The following is a 14,922-nucleotide window of genomic DNA, read 5'->3' as shown; positions in this document are numbered from 1 at the left end:
CCTGAAATTGTACAGATTTTAATGTGAAATCATGTTTTTAAGGAGTTCCTGTATTTTAACCTTCCCTTCTTTGTAGATCAAACAGGAACTGAATCCTGTAGTTACCGGTGTAACTCCAGTTCTCCACTGGTTTTACTCAGCGTTGGACAATATATAAGAATATTTAAGACGTGCACTGACCTGCGTGTAATGTTGAGAAAACTAAAACCCCAGGAAGAGATCTGCGTATCTTAAACACGTTAGCTGTTTGCTGTTAACGTAGATAATCCAGATGTGTGTTTGGTCGGTGAAAGGTGTGAATGGGTTCAAAACAAAGGACATGGTTTCAGACCTGTTTGACTGTTTGAGGACGAAACATTCAAAAGAATTGGCTGCGTTTACGAGCACAGACCAAATATAAGAAATGGACTTCAAAATGTTCTTTTGGGCAGTACTGTTGGATTCAGTCTTACGCAGATGACACCCTGCTATTGATTAATAACAATCTTAGTTTTTTTTATTTATTTAATAATCTTCCACTGGTTGGAATGAATGAAGTATTGGTAGAAAATGATAGATTTTTAGCTAAATGAACCGTCCTCTACTGCCTCTGCTGGACATAATAGGAACAACATTTTTAAATGATGCTTGAAATGACTTTGACCAAACTCTGTTGGGTTTTTTTTTCTTTCTTCAGCAACAAGACAAATGTCCATTTCCTATATTCAGTCTACGGTTGTTCCATTCCAAAGCAGCGACATTCCNTCTCACTCTGACTTCGGTTTATTTTCCATTTTAACTCCCTGCTGCTGTCAAACTAAGTGTTAAAATGGAGGGTTTTCTTTTTTCTTTTTTCAAACTAAAAGTGTTCATTCTTAGGTGATGTAAGAAGTTGCTGTTGAAAACTGGTGGTGTTCCGTGTCCAGAGCCACAGGTGGATATTAGTGATGCTGAATCTGGTTGTGTTGGTGAATATTACATAAGACAAACTAATGTTTACTGGTGATGGTTAAGGTGCCAAACCTTTCACTGACTGCTGTGAGCAGACGCTTTGATCCAGGGCTCTGTCTGTCTTTATACAGGGTACAAATATTGAAAGGCTTTCTTGATGTATTTTTTCACACTGGTAGCTTTTCCCACATTTAGATTGAATTTTCTTCCAATTTTTTTTCTCTCTCCAATCGTCCAATCGTTCAGCCCCAAATCCAGAGTCAATACTGAACCGCCTGCATGCTGTTTAGCCGTGAAACCTGATTTGACCTTTCAACCCCTGACTGTTGAATACGTTTACTCTGCTCAGTCCAGAGGTTCCTCATTGACTGACCCAACTCTAAACTCACATCCAAAAAGTGCCTGGCTGTGATTCGTGGTGTCTAGACGTCTTTCACTACTGTGTCAGTCATTTCTAATTCTTACCAGCTCCTGGAAAAACAAGGTCTTCCACACATTTTGTTGAGTATTTTGCTGGCGATGAGCCCAGACACCAGGCTGGAGGAACGTGACGCTCGTGCCAAAGTTTTTACATCTGCAGTAAAAAAACAAAACAAAACAAAAAAACAGTTGAAGCAGAATTCTAAAGAAAAAAAAATAGTTTGTACACATTTGTCAGTCAGTGTTTGTGGTGTTGACTGAGCACGTCCTACTCTACTACTGCCAACAGATGGTGCTCAGCACTGACGAGGTTATTTTCAGACTAGATCCGATCAAAGTGGACCGGTTCCACTTTTCTAACTTGGAAACACTCGTGCACTGAAGCTGTTTTGTTAAAGTGATCTTTTTTCTAATCTCTTCACTGTTCCTTCGGTGTCACTAACGACCCGACTCTGGTCTGACTCTGTCAGAAACACTTCGCAGCAGATGCGACTCTCCGGTACAGATGAGTGGAGGAACAGGTGAAGTCAAGTCTGTGGACACAGAGTAAACGCCATGGCTTTATCCCCCTGCATGCATTTCCATTTTCATGACGTGCAAAAAAAAAAAAAAAGCTCCTCGTCTCCAAATCATCCGAAATCTTGCCTAGAATTTGAGGTTTTTGGTGAAAACACAGAGACGGGCGTCGTCTCTTTTAAGACTTTTTTGTAACACGACGTCGAACAAACGAGGCACACAAATTACTGAGCAGGCTCTAACTGTGGGAAACGATACTGTACGTACAATCAGGACAGCAGTTATACAGTCATTACAATGAAAGATGTATTTTAACCTTATTGATACTTTGATAATGATGTAAAATGTACAAAGACTGAACAGGAACTATAGGGATGTAAAGAAAATACTGTGTACAGAGGAGTTTGCTCCGGGGGAGGGATGGGCATGGGGTCGATTCTTCTTCATGGCATAAATTGTTTAAACGCAGAATATTGATGATTCTTGTCTGTGATGTAGACAAAGTCAATGTTTTGTTTTTGATAAAAGGCAAAGTGGCATAAGAAATAATGGCAATCTGTGTCTTTGAACCTACAAGTGTGAATGGATCTGCAACATTATACTGTGTATGTATATATATATATGTATATATATATATATATATATATATATATACACATACATATATATATATACATATATATATATATACACATACATATATACACATATATACATATATATATATACACACACAGTATAATGTTCTATATATATATATATATATATATATAGAACATTATACTGTGTGTGTATATATATATATATATATATATTGGGTTTTTTTATATTGGGTTTTCCTAGCGATTTGTCCCTGCTAATTAGTGACTCTCCTCAGACTCTTTAAAGCCGTCCCTGGTCTGGGTTTTTAGGGCTAAGCTAGTAGACAGGAGGTGCACGTGTTTAATCCCTCTGTTTAAACAGATGGTGTTTTGGCAGCATTTCAGCCCATAAGTAAAACAAAAAACAGCCAAGTGGGAATTTAGGTACAAGGTCACCAACACATAATAATAATAATAATAATAATGATGATGATGATGGACACAGTAATGAACAGTCACAACAGGACCAGTTTAATACACTTTAACTTCAGTAATGACACAGAACAGACTGTACAGACAAAAAGGTTATTAAGATTAAATTGTTGATGTTAATGGAGCCATGTGTTGAACACAGCAGCCGTGGGGACACACACACCTACGGTCAGTTTAGAGTAAACAGTTACACAAACCTCAAAAAGGTTATTAAGATTAAATTGTTGATGTTAATGGAGCCATGTGTTGTATATATTTTCACAAGCGTTATTGTATACACAAGCAGTACTGGCAGTGATAATTTAGCCTAATTGTTACGACAACAATTCCTTCAGTCCCACAGTGACCTTTAGTCATCACTCCAGCCTATGTGGAGGTTTGGAGCAAAATGGATTACTGTTGATTTTCTGCAGGAAAAGAACAAACAGGGTTTGGAAATGACTACATCAGCAAAATGAATATAGACAAGAGCCCACACTAAAAACATGTTTAAAAAAAAAAGGTACATTTGACATACTGATGGACAAGAGCCCACACTAAAAACATGTTTTTAAAAAAGTACATTTCACGTACTGATATGTAGTCAGTGTCTTATTGTCTTCCTTAATTATTTATTTCACTTACTTTCTAAAGACTCTAAAACATTTAGTCTTTAAGGGTTTATTTCAATTGCAGAATTATTTTTATTTTTTACAAAAAATCCATCTATTTATCTATCTATCCATACATCCATCCGTCTGGCTAGCTATCACACTCCGGTCCACTAGAGGGCGCAATATGTCACTAGACCACATACAGCCGTAGCCACCCTAAGGATTTGAACCGGAAGAGATACCCTTGCTTTATATCACAGATCGTAAGTGAAATGACGACCACCTCGTTCGATCTTTACTTAGTTTGACCAAGTTATATTTAAAACTTTTGACTCGGAATCGAAGCAAGGATTCTTTTGCTATTGTGAAATGAATTATACTATTTTCCCATCGTGAGTGAACAATACAAAATGCCTGCGAACTTTAAAACGCTGTACCCACAGTTAAAAAGCTCCCTAGCAGCTACCGCTAGCTAGCAGCTACTGCTAGCTAGCAGCTAAAAACGTCTGCCTTTTACTGACGATAGCTAGTTACTGTCGCCGCTGTTATCGCCAGTCAACGTTACATGAGTAAATGATTTTGTTTTTTAATGTTAAGCCCCATTTTTGCCACGCAAAGGCACACTTTGTATCTTGAATTTGGAGCGGAGTGAGCGCTTCTGTCCTTCATGGCCATCATACGTAACATTACGACAACCTCTGGAGTGTCCTCGACCAATCGCAGCTGTCTGGTCATTTTCATTGAGTTTTGCTGAGTTTAATGGATCAGCGTGGACACGAGGAATAAAGATGCTGCTCAGCAGATAACATGAAGATAACCCGTGGCTGTGTGGTGGTGCACCGAAGGTTAGCGTGCTCCCAGTCTCCCGCTGTTCGTTTAACGGTTCACAGTGAAGTCAACGACGGTTACCGCTGCAGGAGCGTCCGAGGAGACACGCTGATGATCTGGAGTCACGGCTGTGCTCCACTTTGAAGGTTAGTTTGGGAGGGGGAGGGGGACTTTCTAACCAATTATACCGTCAGATCAGCGATATACGTGAATATACAGAATGCTACACAGCCTGCGTAGCTTTGTTTTGTTTTTGTTGTGCATTTTACCAGTTAGGAACGTTGTCACTGTTATTTTTAGAGTGATGTTGATACATTCTTGAGCAAAGTTTGTACCGTCGGTCATGTGGACATTGAATTGATAGGCGATACACGGTTGTGTCGTACATTTCCATGAAAATAAAGTAAAATCGGTTTGATGTTAAAGCTCGATCTCTCAGCTTAGAAACTATTAGAAATCATATCATAACTATAATGTCATTCAGATAAATCACAGCCTAGATTTACTACAGTGGGGAGAAAGTCTAACAGAAATAGTTTTTGTGATACCTTGTAATGATCGTCATGAATTTTTTATAATTTTATTTTATCATAAGTATGTGACAAGTAAAATAAATCATTGTAGCCAGTTTGAAAAGCCTCAGCATCTTGTGCTGTTTATACATCTGTTGTTCTCCATTCTCCTGTTTTTATATATATGCACAAATACATTAATGTAAAACAAATGTAAACAAAATTCATCAACTGAAATCAAATCTCTTGTTTTATTTATTTTTTTAAATTTTTTTAATTCATTTAAATCAGGTAGTTGAGAGAAAGAGAGCCTCTTCTTACAACTTGTTGGACACCATGGCTCCACATCCAGTGATGCAGGCCATCATCGACCTCTCTGCAGGAGCCGTAGGTAAATACAGTCACTGCCCCCCCGCCCCCCCAACTAAAACCACCTGTGATTCCAACACCAACAGTATCTGGACACACTTTTTTTCTTTATTTTTCTAAACAATATCTCTGTTTGTCTTTGTCCAGGGGGGGCAGCGTGTGTCTTCAGCGGTCAGCCTCTGGACACAGCCAAAGTCAAGATGCAGACTTTTCCCACTCTCTACCGCAGCTTTGTCCACTGCATTGTCTCCACCTACAAACAAGTGGGTCTCCGTGGGCTGTACCAGGGCACTTCACCGGCCCTCATGGCCAACATCGCCGAGAACTCTGTGCTCTTCATGAGCTACGGCTTCTGCCAGCAGGTCATTCGCTTCGCGGCCGGACTGGAACGTGAAGCTGCACTGACGTAAGTTGTTCTCCAGCCTGTTGTTCTTGTTTGTGTGGAATTAAAATAGCGATTACAATTTTTAATCAGCTGAATTGTGGTGTAGCAGTGGATGAATCAGGATAAAATAAGATTAATCAACATTCCTTAACATAAAAAAATAAAAAGATTTTCTGTGTTGCTGGAGCAGAAATGCCAATATTCAGCAGCTAGAGGTCAGTGTTTCTCACCTGTTTTTATCTGTGACCAATCCAAATGGTGGAATTATTAATGTGGAAAAATGTCCATAAAAATGTCCCAACAGTCAGAGAGAAATTGTCTTTTCATAGAGGCGGTGTATTCAAATAATAATAAATAATACATGTAGTCAAATGACAGTGTGTTCTTTAAAATGATTCACAATAATATCATAAATTAATTTTGACGACCCTAAAAAAAAAAAGAAAAACTTCTTATATACTTATATACTTTTTTTTTTGTTTTTTTTTGGTAGTGATGTGCAAAAAGCCTGTGCTGGATCTGTAGCCTCCATCTTCTCCTCACTGGTTCTCTGCCCCACTGAACTGGTCAAGTGTCGACTGCAAGCCATGTATGAGATGGAGACGTCTGGGAAAATCGCTAAGAGTCAGAAGTAAGTTGGTCTTTAATAAAAACACATACAATACACAGATGAATTAATAACAAAGTCCCGACATAATTCGTTTTTAACTACACCACTAGTTAAAAAAAAAACCTGTGGTCTATGTAATAATATGGTAAACATCGCCCTCTTGTGGCCTTTAAAGAAACTGCACTTACACTGACTCCTGTAATGTTACAGTGGCTTGAAAAAGTAGGTCAGGGATAAAAACCTCTCCACAACAATACAGTGGCTTGAAAAAGTATTCATACCTTTTGAACTTTCCCACATTTTCTTACGTTCCGACCACAAACATAACTTTAAACTTCTCCACAACTTTATCCCTGACCTGTTTGGTGTGTTCCTTTGACTTCATGATGCTGTTCACTGACCAGTGTCCTCTTAGCAAACGTCTGAGGCTGTCACAGAACAGGTGTATTTATACTAAGGTTAGATTACACACAGGTGGACTCTATTTAATCAGTAGGTCAACAGCTGATCATTCAGCAATCATCAGGCAACCTCTGAAGGCAACTGGTTGCACTCAGAGAAAAGGGGGCTGAATACTTTTGCACGCCACATTTTTCAGTTTTTTATTTCTAAAAACAATTTAAAGTCATGTATAATTTTCCTTCTACTTCACAATTGTGTGTCGCTTTATGTTGATCTTTTATCTAAAATGCCAATAAAATATATTTATGTTTGTGGTCGGAACGTGAGAAAATGTGGGAAAGTTCAAGGGGTATGAATACTTTTTCAAGCCACTGTATGTGAAGAGTTTTTGTGGCCAGACTTGGTTGACAGCTCTTTCTTGTCACATGACTGCTCAGTGCTTGCTGATTGGTCAGGATGTTTTATATTCTTTATCACTGAGTCTGATATGGTTTTGGAACGGAATGTTTTTCACTGCCTAGACTTTAAAGTAAAAAAAACCCAACATTTACAGTATAATGACCACTTGTCATGAACCCCCCCTCCCCCCCGCTCTCTCTATAGCACAGTGTGGTCCGTGGTGAAGTCCATCATGAAGAACGAGGGGCCACAGGGCTTCTTCCAGGGTCTGACCACCACCATAGCCAGAGAGGTCCCCGGTTACTTCTGCTTCTTTGGGGCCTATGAACTTTCCCGCACTACCTTTGCAGATTACATGAAGTGTGACAAGGATGACATAGGTAAGGACCGCACCCAAACAGAGCAGTAATATCACGCCCCCTGCTGGAAATAAAAATTGAATAAAAACTCAAAGACTGTTATCAGCACCGGGGGATTTTGTTGCAGAAAAATAAAAGTTAGTTTCATTGTCAGTTTAGCTAAAAACTATAGTAAAGTAAAAATGTATTTCTATATATGTGTATATGTACTATATATATATGTGTTTATATAGGTGCATATTTATGTATTGTATGACACACTTTTACGTGTTTAAGTTTACGTAGCATATTTCTACCATTTTCTGCTACTTTTCCTCTTCTACTGTCTGCTGTTTACTGTGTTTGTGTTGTTTTCTCATATTTTTTTGTTTATTGTTAAATCCTGAAGGTGTGGCTCCCATCATGTTCAGCGGGGGCTTCGGGGGGGCCTGTCTGTGGCTCATAGTCTACCCCATGGACTGCGTCAAGTCCAGGATCCAGGTCATGTCTATGACCGGGAAACAGGCCGGCTTTTTCAAAACCTTCATGACCATCGCTCGAAGTGAAGGTAGGAACACGAGGAGTTTTTTTTTCTTTTCTTTTTTTTCTTGTCTTTCCAGCCTCAACATTTTCTTTGTCTTTTCTGATCTGTTTCAAACGTGTTCCATCTTTGAGACTTTAGTATTTGATGTTTTTGTGTTCAGGTGTGAGGGCGCTATACTCTGGTCTGACCCCCACCATGGTCCGTACCTTTCCTGCTAACGGAGCCCTTTTCCTTGGCTACGAGGCCAGCCGTAAACTTATGATGAAACAGTTTGACTCCTAAAACTAACAAAAAGTAACAGTAGGCAAAAAATGAGTTCTCCAGTGGTAGATTTGCAGCTAAACGTGTTTTTGGGGGTGGGCGTGGGCGTGGGGGGGCTTCTATTGTTTTCTGTGTTCAATTCATCAGACACACTCCTGTTTGGATTTTAAAATAGTTCTGACATCATGTTTATGTCTTTTAAATGAGATCAGCCTATTTTTAGATTGTTCAGATCTTTGTTTTTAAGAATTAGGTAAAAAAAAAAAAAACACTCCGCAGTAGTTGCACACAAACGTCTGTCTACCTCAACAAAGTCGTATCATCACAGACGTATTTTTATCTGACATTCTGTTTCTGCTGAAGTACCAGTTAGAGACGTTCTGGCACTGGTTTAGAACCAGCAGCAGAAATTAACCATTTCATATCGTTAATGGTCAAATTAAAAAAAAAAAAAAGTACAAGTAAGAAGTTAAGTTACATATTTTAATATCACAGTTTAATATCACAATTTCTGAAGGTTTCTTTTAATGTGCCTCAAATGTTTTTGTTTGTTTTTACTCTACCAATAGTCTGAGAAAAGCTAAAAATATGTTTTGCTGAAAAAAATGTTTTGCTTAGATTTTTAAATGAGCTAGACTGAATTTGCCAAGAGATTTTAATTTCACTCTACGACAGTACAGGGGCAGCAATATGATATACTGCGATTTATACTGTGATGGTATAAGCACAACGATATATTGAAGAAAAAACGCACACTAAGATCTTCTTTAACAGCCACATTCTAATACTTGACCTCACTCCATATGTTGGTGTTGTTTTTCTGTTCCTGTGTTGACGCTCCTGTTGCCGTTAGTATTACGACTAACTCGACATTGTAACGTGTTAGCTAAATTAAACGTGTCTGTAGAACTAGACCTCGACGTGGGTTGTTTTTTTTTTTCCCGCTCCTTTTCAATTTCCGTCATTTTCGTGGGAAACGTACTTACGGTAGAAGAAGGTTAAAAAACAAACAGTATATCTTTCAAAACCTTTTAATAAAAATTGAACAACTGCAGATTTATACCATTAATTGACACTTTTATGTTGAACAGATAAAAACAGGGAATTAACAGAAACATCGTGATATACTATACTAAACTATATATTTATTTAAAAAGAAAATATTTTTTTTAAACGGACATCCTTTAAGTCGGATGTGTCCAAAGTCTGGCCCGGGGACTTTCATGTACTTTCATGTACTTTTATGGCCCAGCGTCAACGAGGGAACTCAGTTTTTATGCGAGACCTCAGACCTTATTTTTTTGGCTAGCTTTAAGCTGTTGTAAAAAACTAAGAGTTAATTTTGCTTGAAACTTTGCAAACTTTTAAATGTATTTTATTTATATTTTCTATTTACTCCTTGTTTGGCAACATTTTATTTTGTTGTAAGAAGAAGTAAAAATACCCCAAATTTAGATTTTAACATCATTGCAAACATTTACATTTAAATACATAAGCAATAAAATGGGAATTAGTTGGACCCAGAACCATGTAATCTTTTTTTTTTAGTTTTGTAAAAACCAAAGATACCTTCTTATAGTTAGCCTATAATTTTTTGAAAAGCCATTCATGTCAATGTTGTTGATATTTTAAAAAAATGGAATACCACAGTACGCCTCCCAGAGGCGCTGTTGGTCCTGTTGTATTATATTAATTTTTTTAATTAAGTAATTAATGCACTTTCTTTGAGTCAGGCCTTTGAAGAAGAGCTTGGACATTTCTGATTTAACTGAATATTTTAGACAGATACAGACTTCTTCCAGCAGGGTGCGCCATCTGGACGTCAAGGAGCTCACAGTGGCTGTAAGTGGAAATAAAAAAAAAACAAGAAGAGTTAAAATTTTCCTGCTGGTGGTTTGAGGTGCAGATGAGCTGAGCTCCGTCTCACCCCTTTGTCCCGGCAGGTTCCACAGAGGCAGCCCACCAGACCGTTGATCATCTGGGTGGCACAGAGGATCAGCTGCAGACAGCTGGTGGCCAGCAGGGTGGCGAAGAGCCCAATGTGGAACTGAACCATGTTCTTGGGCTCGGTGCAGGTTCCCCACCAGGTGTCATCGGTGAGATACTTTTGATCGCTGAAGGTAAAAACATGAACTTAGTTTTCTGTTAATGATTGTTTTGTTTTTTTTGTTTTTTTTTTCATCTGGAATCACGTCTGCGTCCTCTGTGCGTTACCCGTTTTTGAAGGGTGTGGACCAGATCAGCAGAACTTTGCACAGAGGCCCGTTCTGAAGAGCAACCACCGCCACGATGAAGCTGTACAGAGCGCCGGCCACGCCCACCGCGGCGAAGACGATGGATAACAACATCTGAGGAGAGGCCAAAGGTCACGATCAGGTCAGCTGCCCTTTACAACATCACATCCTCAAACCACTCCCTGTCCTCCTCCTCCCTCCTCCTCACCCTCAGCCTCACCCTCCACCCACTGCTTGATCACAATCTTTCAGAATTTTAAATTCAAATTAGAATGTGTTTCTACAGAAAGGACATGAGATGAAATGTTAGAGCCAGAGCCCAGTATCCTTCAGGCTAACTTCTCCTGACCTAAGAATATTCATCATTAACATTGAATATAGTAGATATTTATTTTAAAGGTTAAAGAGATTTTGCGTCTGTTAAAAGTGTTGTGGTCGATGACGGGAACGCAGGAGTGGAGAAGAGACGTAAACACAGAGTGTGTGTGTGTGTGTGTGTTGGCACAGATTCAAATCTCGAGTCATTCGTCAAGGCGCGGCCCTGACACTAGTACAGACTGATGATTGGTCGATGTTCTTGCCCTACAGCAAGAAGACCACTGGTTCACTGGTTCGATTCCCGGTCTCTTTGTAGATTGTCCAATGTGAATGAATGAATAATTGTCTTTCCATGAGACCCATTCACATACAGACCAGTGGGGGGCGCCTTTACTGTTCCGCCCTGTTTACCACTGCTGTTGTTGACCTGTCAAGTGACTCTCATTTGTAGATGGTGTCACAATGTTTCTAAGACTGTGTTGTTGCTCTGGTCATGTGACGCGCCCGCGGCTCACGTGTCTCCTCCGTTGACCGACCTGTTCGCACAAATTCAAATAGGACCAGAGCCAAGAGATTACATCTTATCTCTGGAAACAAGTTCCCTTTGTGTCGTTGTTAATCAGTGGCGTTAGTAACTGTTCCCTTCAACTGCGGTGACTCACCCCGCAGCGGTTCCCACAGCAGCCCTTACTTCCTGTCAGGTGGATGTGAAGAGCTGGCAGCAACACCTGCAGCAGGAAACATGCAATTTATCAAAAGAAATCTATATATATATATATACATACTCGTAATGTTACCTATGATGGAAGTAGATCAGCAGAGATTTGTAATTACTCTGCTTCCCCACAAGGGGCACTTTCTTTTTTTTTCCTCCTAAATTTGTTTTTTTATGTTAGGCAAAAACAAGGAGTCTTTGATGACGTACAAACGGTGCAAACTCCAAGCTCACTGTTGTTGTTTTTTTTATAAAGCCACAAAACGTCAGAGGAAGCAAACGTCGCCCCCATGAGGAAGAGCAAAATATAGACACTTAAGCTGATGCCTCTGAGCTAAATTGTTGACTTTATCACAAATGTTTAACAAATACCGTGTAATCAAGTCAACGTTCTGGTCAGTTTTCCGTCTAGAGGCCCCGGGGTCACGCCCATCGGTCACAGGCAAGAGAAAAGTCCACTCACCATCAGGCCCCCTCCGACGAGCCCCCCCATGTATTTCACCTCCTCGGTGATGTGTCCGTCTTTAGCATACTTCACTTCCCCCCCGGGGAAAAACAGCACGATGTTGCAGATGATGGACAGGACGGCCAACGGGTAGAGGGTCAGAGCGATGAAGCGGGAACACTTTCCTGTGCACATGTTGTCGGACGAGCTGCTGTTGCTGCTGCTGCTGTGGTGGAGGAGGAGGAGTGTGTGTGGAGACCTAGGGTGTGTGTGTCCTGACTGAGAGCAGAGAGGGCAATAACTGTGTGTGATGGCAGGCTCTGGGCGTGGTCTGTTGACACAGTGATACCACCGGCTGTGATAGGCTGAGGGGGCAACAGTGAGTCACGCTGTGGTGTCTCCCTGAGAGACGGCTCTGTTTTGTTCAGCTTTGACAGATATTGTAGCAGGAACATTTTTTCTATAATTACAGATGTGCATGCATTCATGACCCGTGAGTCATCGCTGCTGCTGGTTAAATGTAAACTATTTCTTTATAACCTAATAAGTTAAACCAGGAGGTAGTTTATCAGAGAGGAGAATGTTAATCATTACAATAATTGACACATTTTTTCCACTGTGTGAAAATGGGCAGAATCAGGAAAAGTCAACAGAGTTGATAATTATAAGTAATGTATCATTAGATTAAAGGTTAGCTCTGAGTCACAGAACCAATCAGGAAATCTGCTTTAAAGACCGACCTGGGAATTTAGGGACGGTCAGAAAACAGTTAAAGGTTAGCCAAAAAATTAATGATGTAACGTTATGTAGTTGATGAAAACTAGCGTTAAATCAACTTTATGACAACAACAACTTAACGTTATGTAGTTGATGAAAACTAGCATTAAATCAACTTTATGACAATGCCAATATAACCACCTGACTAACCCTGACACCGTGACTCAACAACAACAACAACAACAACAACAACAACAACAACTACAACCAAATCTGATCAGCTTTAAAATCATCTGCCTTAAGTACAGTATATTTTATGGTTTTTGAGGTGATTATGTTGACACTGATGATAACACAGCTGGACTCTGGACCTGATGTGTGTGTTTGTGTCATTGACTTGTACTCAGTGTCTGTAGTCAAACACTGACCAGAGCAGCTACATTTCTGTCCTTTCTGCCTCTGCAGTCGTCGTCGTCGTCGTTCAGTCGCTCTGAGATTCCATTCAAAGGAGTGGAAAAAAAAAAAAAAAAAGAAACTCAGACAGCCGAGCTTCCCAAAACATGTGGTGTTTCATGGCAACGCTGGGGCGAGGCAGGGTTAATTCATCTGAGTTTATAACCCTCTCTGTGTATGTGTGTGTGTTTGAATAGTGAGTTGTCAGTGAGTCGGAGTTTCCTCTCATGAGGGGAAAGTCTTGTTTTAAATCCATCCTTCCTGTCAGAGCAGCAGTTGCAGACACTGTTCTCAGACTCGTCAGCAGGGCGGCGCCCATTAACTGATGTCTACTGCCTTACTTCTACAGTGAACCACAGTTCCATAGAATCACATTTTCATTCCTTTCTTCTCAAACAACAAACGCTCACTGAGTGGTTTTCTGGATGTTTTCCCACTGTCGCTGTCTTCACCCACTCTCATCCTTCCTCCCACTCCTCTCACCCTCACAAACACTTCACTCCCCCCTCTCTCCCACAGCCACAGGGACGAACCTGTGGTGTGGAGTCCTGCCCATCGACCCAGTAGAATATACTGCACAATTCTTATTGCACTTCTTTTTCCTGGATTTGTAGAACTTTAATGCTTATACCTATTGTTTACTTTAATGATTTGACTTCATGTTAGCAGTGTAGCTTCAGGTTAGCAGCTTAGCTTTATGTTAGCAGCTTAGCTTCATGTTAGCAGCGTAGCTTCATGTTTACATTTTTACACGACTCACTTTTTTAATGTTTATGTTTTTCATCTTGGTAAAATATCTTGTGTCTTCAAAGTGTACTACAACAAGTACACATATTGTCAGTACTAAAGTACTCTCTCTCCTCTGCTGTAGGCCTGCCCAAGTACATCTGGTTTTACTGCACAAATACTTCATACTGTTGGAGCTGGAACGTCTGGTTTTTTGGGTAAGTTCCTGGTATTTTTTACTGTTCTGTTCAAATTGAACTTCACACCTTCTTCTTCTTCTTGTTGTTGTTTTTCAGTTGTTTAGAGTATTAGTACGAAGTATTTTATTACAGGATGAGAATAGAAAAATGTACCGTTAATTCTTATTGCACTTCTGTTTCCTGGATTTGTAAAACTTTAATGTTTATACCTATTGTTTACTTTAATGTTTTGACTTCAGGTTAGCAGCGTAGCTTCACTTTAGCAGCTTAGCTTCAGGTTAGCAGCTTAGCTTTATATTAGCAGCTTAGCTTCAGGTTAGCAGCTTAGTTTTATGTTAGCAGCTTAGCTTCACGTTAGCAGCGTAGTTTTTATGTTAACAGCGTAGCTTCAGGTTAGCAGCGTAGCTTTATGTTAGCAGCGTAGCTTCATTTTTACATGACTCACTTTTTTAATGTTTATGTTTTTCATCTTGGTAAAATATCTTGTGTCTTCAAAGTGTACTACAACAAGTACACATATTGTCAGTACTAAAGTACTCTCTCTCCTCTGCTTTAGGCCTGCCCAAGTACATCTGGTTTTACTGCACAAATACTTCATACTGTTGGAGCTGGAACGTCTGGTTTTTTGGGTAAGTTCCTGGTATTTTTTACTGTTCTGTTCAAATTGAACTTCACACCTTCTTCTTCTTCTTGTTGTTGTTTTTCAGTTGTTTAGAGTATTAGTACGAAGTATTTTATTACAGGATGAGAATAGAAAAATGTACCGTTAATTCTTATTGCACTTCTGTTTCCTGGATTTGTAAAACTTTAATGTTTATACCTATTGTTTACTTTAATGTTTTGACTTCATGTTAGCAGCTTAGCTTCACGTTAGCAGCTTAGTTTTATGTTAGCAGCGTAGGTTCAGGTTAGCAGCTTAGCTTTATGTTAGCAG

At 39.6% G+C, this 14,922-nt stretch overlaps 2 protein-coding genes and 1 long non-coding RNA gene across 3 annotated transcripts in view; 2 read left to right on the top strand and 1 right to left on the bottom strand.

The window, feature by feature from the left end:
• The first annotated feature begins 3,755 nt into the window (after positions 1–3,755).
• On the top strand, positions 3,756–9,092 carry slc25a15b (solute carrier family 25 member 15b). Its single transcript, XM_008333112.3, has 7 exons — positions 3,756–4,506; positions 5,164–5,263; positions 5,389–5,647; positions 6,120–6,257; positions 7,242–7,417; positions 7,785–7,943; positions 8,080–9,092. The coding sequence occupies exons 2-7, from the start codon at positions 5,209–5,211 to the stop codon at positions 8,199–8,201; spliced, it is 909 nt and encodes a 302-aa protein (XP_008331334.1). The 5' UTR covers positions 3,756–4,506; positions 5,164–5,208; the 3' UTR covers positions 8,202–9,092.
• Positions 9,093–9,198: 106 nt separating this feature from the next.
• Positions 9,199–12,219, bottom strand: tm4sf21a (transmembrane 4 L six family member 21a). Its single transcript, XM_008333111.3, has 5 exons — positions 11,911–12,219; positions 11,395–11,460; positions 10,395–10,528; positions 10,108–10,294; positions 9,199–10,020 (listed from the first exon to the last, which is right to left on the bottom strand). Exons 1-5 carry the CDS (start codon positions 12,085–12,087, stop codon positions 10,012–10,014), a joined length of 573 nt encoding a protein of 190 aa, XP_008331333.1. The 5' UTR covers positions 12,088–12,219; the 3' UTR covers positions 9,199–10,011.
• The window catches only part of LOC103395407 (uncharacterized), a 6,047-nt gene continuing 1,009 nt past the window's right edge, over positions 9,885–14,922 (top strand). The window contains exons 1-5 of the long non-coding RNA XR_523262.3: positions 9,885–10,022; positions 10,124–10,300; positions 10,407–10,556; positions 13,934–14,006; positions 14,545–14,617. This is a non-coding gene — a long non-coding RNA (uncharacterized LOC103395407). The remainder of the gene's footprint in view (positions 10,023–10,123; positions 10,301–10,406; positions 10,557–13,933; positions 14,007–14,544; positions 14,618–14,922) is intronic.

Source organism: Cynoglossus semilaevis, chromosome 19, assembly GCF_000523025.1.
Source record: "Cynoglossus semilaevis isolate Cse_v1.0 chromosome 19, Cse_v1.0, whole genome shotgun sequence".
Taxonomy (NCBI): domain Eukaryota; kingdom Metazoa; phylum Chordata; class Actinopteri; order Pleuronectiformes; family Cynoglossidae; genus Cynoglossus; species Cynoglossus semilaevis.
Note: the sequence above shows the minus strand (reverse complement) of the source record. Positions and strands in the feature narration are given on the sequence as shown.